The following is a 14,864-nucleotide window of genomic DNA, read 5'->3' as shown; positions in this document are numbered from 1 at the left end:
TATTTACCTAAATGTAAAGGCTTGACTCTCATTTTATATATATATAAATACCAAATAAAACACATATAAAAGCTTTCTGCTCAACATGCACCATAATCACTGTTTAAAAATAAAGCGATATTTCTGCTGGACATCCTGCCCTCAACTCTGAGTGTAAAATGAATGGCGTAACTCACAGGTGTTCCCATCATTGTGTAAGTTTTTCCTGAACCTGTCTGTCCATATGCAAAGAGGCAGATGTTGTATCCTCTAAATGCACCTGACAACACAGAAGTGCCAAGGTCCTGGAACACCTGAAAAAGACCAAAAGAAACAAAACAGTCCATGAATAATTGGATAATTAAATACTCCTCCCTATAAACACTCTGCATTACCTGTAGGTCTTGCAGCTTTAATAACTCCTCGGGAACAAGCATCTCCACAGTATTTGTCTTTCTAACTTATCAGACACAATATTAAGCACCCAGTGTTCACTTGTTACATCTTCCTCCGGATGCTGATACACCAAGCATGGTGCTGACAACAAGCAGTAGCGTTTAATTGTGCTTCCTTGCCTTTACTTTACACTTAGACTGTATGATTTCTCGAAGATCTCTCCCACCGCAAGTTTTTACAGTCCTCAGCATAAACCTGACAGAAAACGTGATCAAAGCTCTTTAACACAATTACATTAATAGCAACATTAGGCATCAGAACTATAGGTCAAAAGCTAAGCAAAGTCTAACCCGTAGCCTGCAAGCAGACCTCACCTAAGCAATACTTCTATCTTGGCTATCTGGTCAGTAAGTGATACCACCAAAGGCTAAACACTATTTTCTGTTCATGCCACACGCATGATGTGATGTGTCACCTTCCACTCATTGTAATGCAGAGCTAGGAACTGTTACCATCAAGTCAGTGTCAGCCTCTAGGGGCTTCTAAAGCTTGCACTGTTCCCACTGTGGCTGCAAAAGTTGGACCATCACAGCCAGACTACCCATACAGCAAGATCTGAACAGTCATCCCTTGTGTATTTTGACCTTTCAAAAGAAATGTTACAAGTACTAATGGTTTTGCTATTCACACAGAAAACTAGCTAGTACATATAGAGAGATGAATATGATTTCAGTGTTTCACTGCTGTGAAGTCTCACTCACTGCCAGGTCATTTGCTTCTCCAATGGACAGATAAATGTACTAAACCTAATATAAGAATCAATAGAAAAGCATATTTCATAAATATCACACTTTTCTATACTCTGCAGAAAAAAATAGTAAAAAAATCTCTGCCAAGACTTTTATTTTCACATCATATTTCAACTCAAACTGAGACAAGATGCTAGTTTCTAGCTGAAGAATCAGCAACGTTCCCATGCGGCAGAATTCGGCTACTCCTGCGTGTATTTGTAAGGGTATGTGGCATGTCAGAACATCTGCTTCATTAGGATTATCAGATCAAGTAACTTTTCCATGCAAAGAATACAGTGAAAGTCATAAACAAAACACATGAATACAAATGTAATAGACAAGGTATAACAAAGATAGTGACAAACTCACCAGTTGCTACTGGACAGGCCATTAAGAAACTGAAGCATAGCTTTGGAGAGGGCCAAGCTGGACTTCATAACCAACAAGTGGGGGAAACAAGAGGAACAGGAGGATTTTGGATATTTGAGGAGGGCCTGCAGGGCTATGCAAAACTCATTAAGGAATGTTTAAAGTGAGGTGATCAGAAAGGAGAAGAGGGTATATACGGGGCTGGTCTCATGTAAGCAACAGTAGATCAGTACGCTTGTCTGACTGAGCCCTGTGCCTGATTACAACAGTCTGTCCTATTTTCTTACTAAGTCCTTTCTTGATGATCTTAACATGTAACCACACTCCATCCCATGTGTGAGTGCTGTTAGGACTAGACGCCAGCATCTGGAGAGACTGGAGTGAATTTGGGGACAGCAATGGAGTCAGAAGACCTCAGGCAATATAGCCATCACATCAGTGGTGCCAGCAAACGAAGCCAGTGAGAACCTCAGCATTGGTAGCCAGTGTGGCCATGGACCTAAGAAACGTGGGTCCAGGGTGTTAGCTACTGGGGAAACTGGGGGGAAGTAAATTCAGGTCAGCAACTGAAATCAGCCTCAGGTTATATGTCCCCCATATCTGTGGTACCAGCAACTGGACCAAGTTAGAGTCTAAGTGCCATCCATTAGAGTGGGACTATGTGTCATAGCATCTATGTCCCAGCTACTAGGGGAACTGGAGCAGTGTGAGGGTTTGTGTCAGCAGCTGGAGAGGGGACCATGGGTCCCAGGGCCTGTGTTGCAGGTACCAGCTCCTGGGGTAGGTGAGGTGAAGCAAATGAGCATCTCAGCATCAGCACCTGGAGTAGAGAAGCACCATGGATGGTGCGGGGCAGAGATGGGGCTAGAAGGCTGATATACATCAGTGTGGGCATGTGTAATTTGCTAGCAAACTTCAAACTGGATAAGCTGGTGAGAAGGTGGTACAGACCTTCTTGATTTGACCACAAGCATGCCATTGCTTTAGAGCATGGTGGTAAACAGAACAAGCTACACGCTGAACACAATGATTCTGGAGCTTCTCCTTTCACTAATATTGATGCACTCCCTCTAGCCTCAGTAAAGAAAGAGGTCGGCCTCATATTTACATCACTATAACAGATTAACTTGGTTTCCATCAACAAAGATATCTAGAAAAGCATCTAAGCATTAACAGCAGCCATGCAAATCACTGTAACCGATTCTTGGCAGGAGTCATCAATCAACGCAAGATATAAGTCAAGTTCCTTGACATTGTACAGCCCATAGATCAAGTCTAATGACTTCAGAAATCTGTTTAACTAATCCTTTACAGTAAATCTGTACACTGACCAAGGACAAGACAGGAGACTCAAACAAGTATGCAGGCCAATAATGACTCACTAAACAAACTAGTGGCTTTATATGTGATCTCCGCTCTCTTGTGTCTCCTGCAATTCTCTCACAGATATTTCAGCACCCACCACCCCTACACTGCTTCCTGCCATCCTCCTGCGTATCTTCTCATCCACTCTCAGCTGTCCTTGGTCCAGAGCAGAGACACAAGGTGTAATGCTTTGGGGAAGAGGATATGACTGATCAGTCAGAACATGGGACACTGCCAACTGCTCCAGCAGCTGCCAGCTACCAGTGGAGAGGCATACAAGCCTTGCACCAAATACTACAGACTAATTCTCAGCCCTGGCAAGCCACAAAGAAATTCACTATAATTTAAATGTGTCATCAACTGCATGTCATACAGACTTCTAAAAGATGGAAGAACGGTACCCTCTTCCAAATGTCTTCCATGTTACTCAACAGTCCTTGCCTTCCTCCCCTCCACTCTTTGCCTTCTGCACCCCAGCTTCCAGAATTCACTTCCTCTCTGCATCCCCGGCTTTTCCACTTTGCTCCTTACTATTCACTTAGATGCCATAATCCTCCAAGACTGCAAAGAAAAACAATCATAACATAATTCCTGAGCCACCTAACCTTTTTGCTTAAGGCCTTCCCTCTTAGGTTTGTGTTCCAATGTGAATTCTCCAGTAAGCACTGGACAGCAGACGCACCGTTAGGATCTCTTTCCTAGTTGGTTGACACATAAAACTTGTAGGAACGTAATATCAGAGATCTCTAACCCTCTTTCAAATTGGTTCAACCTAGCCAGTTTGGTCAAGAATTATTGGGCAACATGGGCCAAAACCAGACAGCCATTGTAAACCCCCATTTTTTTTCCAGAAAATCAGGATAAGAGACTGTGGTTACTACCTATTCAGAAGAGTCTAAGATTTCACCAGCTATTTTTTTTCTGTAGATTCTGCCTGCTCTGGCATACTTCAGCTCATGAGGTGAGAAGGACCTTCACCCACATTCCAAACTGGACTACTGTGGGCTAGAACATCTCTAAGACAGGTCACTTGAATTCAGAGCAGGAGAAAGAAAGTTTCTCCTGCGTGAGTGGCTCAATGATTTTCAGTAGCTGGAAATGTGAACAGAGAGGAGGAAAGAATCTAAATTCAAGATGAAAAGAGCTAAATCTGAAGATTGACATAGGACCGGGGAACAACCAGGTAAAATAACAACTGCTGAGAAACAGTAATACTGAAAGGAAGGAATGAAAAGAGAAGGGGACTGATAAAAGGCTCTGAATAAGGAGAAGGAGGTTACGGATTCAAACTGGACAGAGTTAAAGGAGGGAAGATGAGACTAGTATTCATTAGGAGCAACAAATCAGTGGGAAAGAGATTGAATTTGGAAGCCAAAGCTCAGGAAACCATTGTGTTGGGTTGATATGGAAGACAAGGAACAGGGACAAAAGTTTGAAAGGCAGACATTTGTAGATCTGGACTCTAAAGGGTAGAATTTTGGGACAAGCCACATGGGATTGGAGTCAAGCAGTATAAAGAACAGGACTAAGAAATGACAGGATGCATTATCTCCTAAAAGAAGAATATTCAACTCCAAAGTCCCAGTTAAGCAAAGCTCTGTTACATTTAGTCTCTATTGAATACACGTGGCTGCTCAGACGCTTCAATTCAAACGTGTTTCAAATCAGTCCTTTTTGAATTAGGCCTTGAGAGAAGCCGTGTTATTACAAACAAAACTGGTTAACTCTGAAAACAGTGCCATAACACTATGACGATAATGAATGAGAATTTTAAAAATTATTTACTGAAATCCAATTACAAGTCAGTTCATACTGTTTTGTGTTTGTTCTTTCTGGTGAATTTCTCTCTCTCCTTCTGTGAGGATAAATTACAATTCATTTAATTGAATATAGTCTCAATTTAGTCAGAAAAGCCTCTTTGTTTTAGTGTACTGCAGAAAAAAATGGAGAAGTGAAGCAGAGCAATGAATTTATGGCTTGCTTAAAAATAAAGAAGAGTAATTGAAATCAAAGCTTTCTCTTTGCCAATATCAGAGGCATTAGTCCAAATACGTATCAGTATCAACAGCTGCAGATTATATAAGAAGTACTACGATTAATCATTTTGGACATACCTACTAACATATTTCATGATATAATGGAATGAATAATAGTTTTTGTTAATCATGAGGAAAAAAAAAAAAAGAAAAAAATAAGGATTCTTCTGGGATTCTTCCAAGTCTCATTTTTGAAATGAAACTTCATGAAGATGAGGTTTTACAAAGAACATGCGTTGGATATAGCTTCCTGTGGAGAGCACACTATTTGGCCAAGACAGCTATGTCTTCCTTGCATGGCTGCTCTGTGTGATTGGCACTGTTCAGTTTGTTCCATGCAAGAATGCTTCTTTCAACAAAGCCTTAATTGGCTTTGCTATGCCTTGTTCTCACACTTGCCCAGCTGTATGAGGTCCATATCACATGGTGATCTGTGAAACACTCTACAATTTATTACCTGTCAACTGTCCTAATAGTGGAAAAACCATGCCTTTCTGAAAAAGTTATGAGAAGGCATTAAAGACAACTGTTATCATTCCAGGTTCTTGACTGGCATGCTCACTACAAAGCTGCCAGGTTCCAGTTCAAATCTAACAAAACCTGAATCATACAAGTTAGCCCTCATTACAGGACTTGCAGTACAGATGTAATGTAGAGAAGGGGAGAAGTTTTGGTCTTAATTATGCACTCTTAATTATGCAGTTCAGGCATACCAAAATGCTGTCCGTGTTGTTGCAATATCTACATATTTGGGGTTGAAACTGTTTAATATTAGATAAGGATAATCTGCTTCAAGTATAACAACAGATCACTTAACCATTTTAAAACCTACTTCAGTGCTCCTTTAGAAGATACAAGAAATAACTCAGTCTAAATATTTGCAGAACAGGTAAGTTAAGCTGGTCACTGTGAAATCCTGTTTAAGAAGTTGTGTAGTTATGTACCTGTATGTTAGAAGCATATAGAAAGATCGCAGCAGGAATCCTGCCCTTAAAAAACCATAATGGAACATATAAAAAAGGACTTAAGTATATATTAAGGTACAAGGCTTACCAACTCTTAAGCAGCAACCTAAGTTTTATGACTCAGTCCTAACTCAGACAAGGAATCACAGAACTTAATTTCTGAAAATTACAGTGTTAGTAATTTGCCCTTGTCCATACTAGAAAACCAGGCCATTTTAACTAAAACTTGTTTTTAAAAAACATTTTAAGGTTTACAGATTTATGTGCCAGGGAGGCTACTTTTACTATGATTCAGTTAAAAACAGAACTATATTCAGTTTGATCTTACCTGTTTTCTTGATTTTTTGAAGCCATTTGTACAATTCATAAGCTTACACTCTTTAAACACATACAAACTTTTTCAATCCTCTTTGGCTGTACTACCAGACTGAAATCACACTTTAGCACATGAGATAGGCAATTGCTACTCAGGCGAAGTTCAAAGCCTCAGGTGGTACAAGAGCAAGCTGCAACAGTTAATGCAGGAAACTTAGAAGATCCTGGCCCAGCCATGCAGAAGGACCTTGTGATCATCAACAGCTTGAACAGTTACACTATCTTTCTGAAGCAGATAAATGATTTTCTAAATGCATAGCCAGTGCACTGGAGTACTGTTGACCTGCCCAATGTCTTTCTCCTCTTTTTGTCTCTCCCCCTCCTTCAGTTAGCACCATTTCTCTTCAAATAAGTGGTTTCAACAAACCTCCAGTGCAAAACCTTGTAATCTTATGAAATTCCACATCACCCAAAGAAAACTACTATTCAAGTAAAGAATCACAGACCCAAATCAAATGCTCCAGAAACTTGGGCTTGGTATTAACAGCCCTGACAAGTGCCTTTAAGTGTCTATGAGATGGTAGACTATTTGATCACAGAAAGTTTTATTCCTTGCCTCCCTCTTAAAATATATTAATTTTTTAAATTAACATTTTTTTAAAATAATTTCAGAATTATATTCTCATTCAAAATTGTTTTAAAGACAAAAAAAAGTCACTCTTAAGAGATTTTACACATCTCAAGTCCAGCATCTTCGTCTAGAATTACAAGGTCAAGTTTACCATTGGCTATCATGCTGAAGTGAATGCTTCTGTGTGGGGTAAGTGTGCCTGCTCCCCACCAATTTATGCTGCTTGCTTTTTTTCTCCTCTGGTTTGCACACCAGCTCTTTTACTTTAAACCCTACATATTACATAGGACATTTTTAACCAATTCTAACACATACTGTTCAGACCTGGACTGTAGAACTTTGAAGACACAAACAGAAAATACGTCAGATGAAGTCTCACTACAGTGTATGTTTTTCAAATATTTATGTGAACACACATTCCAAAGCCATCTAAATCCTAAAAATTCAATTTCATATAAACAAATGTATCAAAGAAAAGAATTTTCATATGGTATATAAGCAAACATTAAAATAAGGATATATTCAGTTTCTAATTGCTGTTATGTAGGGAAACAAAGACGAAGTTGTAATTTAGTGCAGTCTAATTATTACTATTGAGTTAATCCTAATTAAAAGCTAGGAAGATTGATTACATATTTGCTTTGAAACCCAAATATATTAGAGGCCAAAAGAATTTGCCACTCTGCAAACAACCTCCAAAACTTTGTTGGAAGCAAAACAGCATGAAGTGCAAACTGCAGTCAGCTTGGAACACAAAGTTTGTATCAGGTCACCCTTGATAAATAAGTGTGGATTTATTACCCATTTCAAAAGAAAATAAAAATCGATGAAATTAAATAAAAACTGAGCCACATTTTGAGGTTGCTTTTTCTAAAGTACTTGAGAATTTTAACCTTTTCCCACAGACCATTTTTAAAATGGCGTCTGAAGAATATTAATTGGAAATGCACCTTGCATTATGGAAAGACACAAAAATTGAAGGAGCCCAAGAGATTTCAATGAAAGCACACTACCCTGTCCAAAGAAACAGTGATAACCAAGTGACAGGAGACATTTTTTTTTCCCAAGTGATGGGAGACATATTTTCTCCCTGTTGAATAAACCTTTATAAAAATTGTTTCACAACATCAAAATCATAAAACTCTTCCTTTTTAGAAACTGTGAGTATGCTTTGCAATTAGATTTGTGGGTAAAGAACAAAACCTTTTTCACTATCAGGATATTTATATCAGGCAATGATACTCTGTTCTGATTTTTTCCCATTTGGACAGCAGAATCAGAAATCTTCTGATGGTAAATTTTCAAGATACTCAAAAAAACCCTATTTATTAGCTTGAGATTATATCACATTTTATTACATTAGACCTGCATGCCTCTGTCTAAATATGCATAGCAGACTCATGACTGTATTTTTTTCTGGAATGAAAACATACCAAGAAGAAATAAAATATAGCACAGAGCACATCCAGTCAGACATCATAAGTGACAGGCATTTATTATTAACAGTGATAGTTTGGGACTTTGTTATTTTACATCAAAATCTCTGCTTGGATATTAGAAGTGTGAAGCATCTTGGTTTTAAACTCGTATTTACAAAAAGGCATATTTATGTTTGCAGTAAAAGTTTTAGCATATCCTACTTCTCCCAGCTGCCTGTGTATATTATGAAGCCCTTCCTTTCTTCCATATTCCTTGACCTCCAAGTTACTATGAAACCTCTGGCCTGTGGATAAACCCTGTAGTCTATAACCTTCTGTGTGTCACACACAAAAGACAGAAGTGTTGGTTGTCATTTTTTCTTTTGATCTTAAAAAAGTTAGAGATAATTAAACTCTCCTTTAATGCACATGATTCAAACTAAAGCTATTGACTATTGTGACACAAGGCTTAGTTAATATCAGTATCTTTGACTTTTAATTGAATTGATATGCAACTAGGACAGCTGATGACAGCAAATATATACTTTACATTGTAACTGCAACAGGCTTCCTTTATTTTGTGATAATTTCCCTCTTATAGTAACAAATGCTTTAATTTTGAATATAATGGGGGTATTTATCAGAAATGAAGTTTTGGCAATATAAATTTACTGAATATAAAAACTTTCCTTTCTTAATCCAATCAGAACCTGAATTGCAGAAGGAAACTAAAATTAAACTACAGTAAACTGTCTGTTATGCTTTGGGGTTTAATAACTTGGGAAACAAAGTTTTCCCAAGTCACTTGAGCGAAGTCTCAGAGTAACCTGGGGGGGGGGGGGGGAGGGGGCGGGAAATAATTCAGTAAAACCTCCAGGGACAGCATAAAATTTGCAAATTTCAGGGATCAATACTGATAAAGGTTATGGGGTTTGCTGGGGGTTTTTTTTGTTTGGTCGGTTGGGTTCTGTTTTGTTTTTTTACCCGAAATAATTTCTGGTAAATAGTACTTTGCATTTTGCTTAGACTACAATGAACAGGCTAGGATCAACTCTGACTGAAGCAGAGGAGAAGGGAGGAGAAAGTGGAAAAAGTAGAAGAGAAGGAGCTACACCTTTGAGGTGGACAAGCTAATACAATAATTTATCAAGTCTTATTTGTATGGTAAGATTTCTTATTTGCAAGTGTCTGAAATGGTCAATATTTAATGTTATCATTAAAAAACTAAATTAAACTTGGAAATTTCAAGGGAGTTTATTTGGTCAAGGCAAAAAAACAGACAAGAATAAAAGCTTCTGGTAATTTTTAGAAGAGGTTTTTGAATAAATAAAATTGCTACTTGTTACAGGCATAGTCCACATGCATCAGTATGAACAAACAACTCACTAAAAACAAACTACTTGCACTGTAAAACATTAGGCTAAATTCAGAATATTAAGATAAATACCCACAGATTAATAACTGGAACCAAAACCAGAAAAATATAATCTTCTTGCATAGCACAATTTTAAAATAGCCTTTAAAACCTCACTGATATAATGAAAGAGGAAAAGACTAAAGACATATGCCAACAACTGCTTTTCAACATAGAATCAACAATGACTTTATAAATACTGAAAAACTCAACAGCTCTATTTCCATTAAAGGTTTGCCACACAAGCAAGAAAACAGAAAGCTTCATCTGTAGATCAAAAGATTGAGAGCATCTAGACAGTTGCAGCAGATCCAGGTATAAAATGAACTTAGTACAAAAAAAGGTGCTGTTATTTACTATGCAAACAGAATCACTCTCAACTGATAGGTCAGGACAGTTTAAGCACGTGCATAAAATATAAGAGGCTCGGTCCTTCAGGAACTATTTGTCACCATCTCCGCTATGAACTACAGATGCGCAGGATCTTATATTTGGTGTGTTTTCCTTACAGAATCTTGCCCCCCTCAAGCTGTTACTGTTTGGGTTATGAACAAATTCTGTTTAATTAAAATTGTTGCTACATCTCAGTTGTAACCTCCAAGACGTGGATTTAAGGTGAAGAAATATCTCATGGAAAAATATTATGCAGAACTAAACAATTCCTGCCAAAATAATGAAAGCCTTGGTTCTAAAACCTTTACAACCCCCCCCCAAATTAATTTAAATAAAAAAGGCAGAAAGAGGATGCAAGGAAAGAATATCTGAAAACAAATTTAGGGGTTTGTTCCAATAATGCAACGGGTTTTCTGCACATGTTTTCTCTTAAAGAATATTAAATGTCAGCTGAAGGGCTTTCTATACATGGCCAAAGAAAGCACAAGCAGAGGGAAGCACATTATGCCGATCAGCTGCACAGAAGCCTCTACTGCGATGTTAGGATTACTTCAGCAACACTACTTTTCGGTTTGAATAGGATAAAAGGGGGGGGAGGGGGGGCGCGGAAGCATCAGTTGGTTAGTTTGGGAACATTTCCTCTCTCTTGTTAAGAGGCCGCAGCTTCACAACTAGGATTACTTCTTTTCCTTCTCTCTATCCAGCCTTTTCAGTTTATTTTCCCAGTCAAACCGGAAGCAGCGGAGTGAAAGGGACAGCTTCTCTCCAGCTCAAGAAGCTTGGCCCGTGGCAGTGGCATTTGCACCAGAACTTAAGAGACAGTTCAGTTCTTGGCTCTGCCAACAGACTTCGTGTGTGTCCTTAAATCCCTTCGTGCTTTAATTCTCCCTGTGAGAGACAACAATGATTTCTTTCTTCATCTTATCAGCTGTAATTTTTTTTTCCAGTGGAAAAACTGCTCTTTGTGGTAACATACATACACACACTATATTTAACAGCATGAAAATTCAAACTTGATGAAGGTATTTAGGTGTTATTGTAAAATAGTAGAAAAAGTCACAGATAATGTATGACAAATATATACTGTTTCTCTGGTGGGGCAGGAGTGAGAATATGAGAAACACTGACTAGGCTGAGTGGTTGCTTTATATTCCTGCCATTTTATTACTGAATTATACAATCATGGAAATCCACCTTATCTGCTCATCAAAAATCTATTTCATTTTGAGAAAAGAAAAAAAACCCAAACAAACCCAAAACACAAACCACCAACTGTGCTTACCACATCAATCTAATTTATAAACTTTCTGATACAAGTCTTGAACTTCTAAAAATTCTGGAGTACTCAATCACTAAGGATGGAATTCCACCCTCTTCTTTTCAGGCTTGTTCTTTGTTTGGTTTTGTTGTTTTGGTTTGGGTTTTTTTTTTGTTTTTTGTTTGTTTTTTTTTTGGGGTGTGTGTGTGTGTGTTTGTTTTGGTTTGGTTTTTTGTGGGTTTTTTGTTTTTTATTAAATTGCTGGTATTCTACTGTAAACATCAACCTGAAAGAGCAGACACTCACTGCAAAAATACTACCTGGTATTTTCACCTACCTGTACAACACCACAGTCTTCTCAGATCCCTCTTTTCCTGCCCAACAGGGATTCCTATTGTGCAATCACTGAATTACAGAAAAGTAATTTGAATGCAACAGCCACACAATCCAAACCCCACAGCATTTGACACTGTATCAATATCTGACTTAGCTCAGTCCAGTTATACTTGTCAAAACAAAGCTTTCCACACAAGAAAAAGAACCTGATACGATTTTTGGCTTTACTAATGAATACTTCAAATAAAACAAAATGTAACGTGTAAATCTTAAATTTTATCCTGGTAATTCCTTCATCTGCCCATCGAATTAAGGTAGATGAATCCTATCCCTTAAGGACTGAATTAAACCCCTTTTATTTAGTGAATTGTGAAGCAGATGTTAGGCTTGGTGATTCTCTTCAGGAGAACAGCAGTATTTGTTAGGGAGATACAGTGAAAACAGCCTCTGTTTTTCCTCAAAAGCTAATAGGTATAAACCGCTACTACGTAACAGGAATCACAGGAAAAAGACTGTCTTGGGGAGCTGTTTATTCCTCTGATCTAAACCTATGGATCAGCTGGCAGAAGTCCAACTTCAGACTTGAATTCTCTTTCAGTACAGATATTCTGTAAAACAGAATTGTCACAGGTACTCTATTTTTCCAAGAGCCCTGTTCAATTTATGTAAAATAGCCCTTACAGATACAGTTACTTGGACATACACAATTTCTCATGCATGTCAAAGGAAAATTCAGAGCAGTTGTATAATTCTGGATTTCCTTCAGGAATACATCCTGCTTAACTCCCAGCTAAAGAACACTCCTTGATTGATTTTGAGCAATTCTTCACTTGATATGAGAACTTCTATCATGGCACAATTGCACTAAAAGGGGGGGGGGGGGGGGGGGCATGGAGAGTCAAATTGATCCATGTGTTAGGAGACATGCTCAAAAAACACAGAAGATTCTTGTTATGCCTACTTTCTGTGAAAGAGTGAATGACTCTCTTGCAGAAGGCAATGAAAGACTGTGGCATCATTGTATTATGGAGATTAAAATGAACGAGCATCCTCAGGGAAACCAAGGAGAAAATTAAAAGTAAATAGCTAGCCACACACAACCTGCAACATTGTGTCTACAAACCACTTCACGAGCAGACGAACAACTATTTTGTTTCTCTGTCCCAGGAACCTGAGACTGCAGGTTTGAATGTTGCTCTATCCAGAGATGCTTGTTTGCTGGGTTGGAACAGAATTCTTTCCTGTGCTATGCATCTTCACCAGCAGAATAGCAACATGCTGACTTACAGTAGTGCCAGCAATATGCAGCTAAGCAATATTTCTCCTGAGTGAATTCTGGGTCAGACCACGCAAGAATGGAACCACAGGGGAAACTAAAAGCTTCAGCTTTTCTAAAGGCCTAGCAAAGGCAAATGTCACAGCTGGAAGAAGAAGCACAATGTTCTCTACATGTAGTCATACTGTTTTACTCCACCAGGACCAGAAAATGTTTCAGACATCCCACACCCCTGTCCCAGATATTACTTCATGCCAGAAAAATAAATTTAATTTGTCAGTTTAAATGTTGTGATGTGATCATTATCTGTGCCTGAATGTCTACCAAACAAAACAAAACAAAAAAAAAAAGGGAGGGTGGGGAGGGGAGTAGTTTTACTAATATCCCTTATAATGAGCAAAATAAATACTGTGAGAGTTATTAGGGTTTTTTTTTTAATACTGAATTATATCGTTCTTGCAATGAAGAGAGCAAGGAATAAATAATAGATTATAATGAAGTTATAAATATCCTGCATTTTCTACCACCACTGCTAGCTCTTGGCTAGAATCCCAGGTCATTAGCGGATGTCTGTGATTCCATGTGAAAGGAAAGTAAAGAACAACATAAAATTAGTAAGTTTTATTGTTTAAGGCAGCAGGGACAAAATCAGTTCTCAGCTGTCTCTCTGAAAATAACCACCATTAATTTTGTGAGAAGATAGGGGATGGAGATGGAAAAAAGAACGTTCCTTGACTTTATTACAAGGGCATGGGAGCAAAAAGTAGTGATCCAAGTTTTTTGGTAATCCAGTAGGGGCTAACAATCATCTGTAACACTTGGACAACAGCACGATATCATTATCAAGATTAGATTTCTGCTTTTTTCCTTTCAGCTAGAAATGAGTATTCTCTTTTCACGTGTCAGCTCATTCAAGTTGATGTTTTTGCTATTAGATCATCAGCTCTTAAAATTACTACACTGGAAAACAGTTCTTAAGCCTATAAAATATACCTTCCCAGCAATAATCTCATTTCTTCACCTTCATATAAGAGACTTTTTTTGCATTGCCAGAAGAAAGTAGAAATGAAACAAAAGAGATGACAAGACATTGAAAATACTTATTTATATAAACAACTCTTTTAAAATACCACTAGAAATTCTACAAGGCAGATTCTATTTGTAAAACTATCAACAACTGAATTTCAACAGTACCCAAACCTGATAGGCTTCACTTCATGCTTCTGAAAGCAAATTTCCTGGGTTTGTCATTGTTTAATCTGGGCTTGCAAGCACTCATGGAGTTTGGTAGTGCTTGGTCTCAATTGCGCCTCAAATTTCAGTTTTTGGTAATTACAACTATGATAGCTGTTGGAAAGATACACAGTAACAGTTTCAATAAGGTATGTCTTGAGTTTCATCTACATAAATACTATAAGCTAATAAAAGAATCATAGAATCATTTAGGTTGGAAAAGACCTATTAAGATCATTGAGTCCAACCATAAACCTAACACTGCCAAGTCCACCACTAAACCCTGTCCCTAAGCACCACATCTACGTGTCTTTTAAATACCTCCACGGATAAATAAAAAAAAAAAAAGGGGGGGGGGGGGGGGAACAAACAAAAAACCCTAAAAAGCCAAATCTTCTTGAAAAACTGAAAATCTAGAAGTACAGATTTTGAGTTCCACTGAAAACTGCATTAAAAAAATATTCTCTTTAGACTTTAAAAGACTTGAAAAGGCATAAAAATACAGCAGTTACTTGAACAGTTCCATTTTTAAACTTTTTTCACTGTCCAAGCTCAGAACATTAAAATCCAAATAAAAAGCAACTACCTTTGCAACAACAGAATTTTCCACTTCATAACAAATTAATTGTATTATTAGCAGCATATGTAAAAGGGGTTTCAGATTTCTTGTAGTAATTTGTTTCCCTTTA

At 37.8% G+C, this 14,864-nt stretch overlaps 1 protein-coding gene across 1 annotated transcript in view; it reads right to left on the bottom strand.

Moving 5' to 3' along the window:
- Positions 1-14,864, bottom strand: part of STARD9 (StAR related lipid transfer domain containing 9) — a 110,943-nt gene that overhangs the window by 60,635 nt on the left and 35,444 nt on the right. The window contains exon 4 of the mRNA XM_040599918.1: positions 177-293. Coding sequence (XP_040455852.1) covers positions 177-293 — 117 coding nt within the window. The remainder of the gene's footprint in view (positions 1-176; positions 294-14,864) is intronic.

This window comes from Falco naumanni, chromosome 7, assembly GCF_017639655.2.
Source record: "Falco naumanni isolate bFalNau1 chromosome 7, bFalNau1.pat, whole genome shotgun sequence".
Taxonomy (NCBI): domain Eukaryota; kingdom Metazoa; phylum Chordata; class Aves; order Falconiformes; family Falconidae; genus Falco; species Falco naumanni.
Note: the sequence above shows the minus strand (reverse complement) of the source record. Positions and strands in the feature narration are given on the sequence as shown.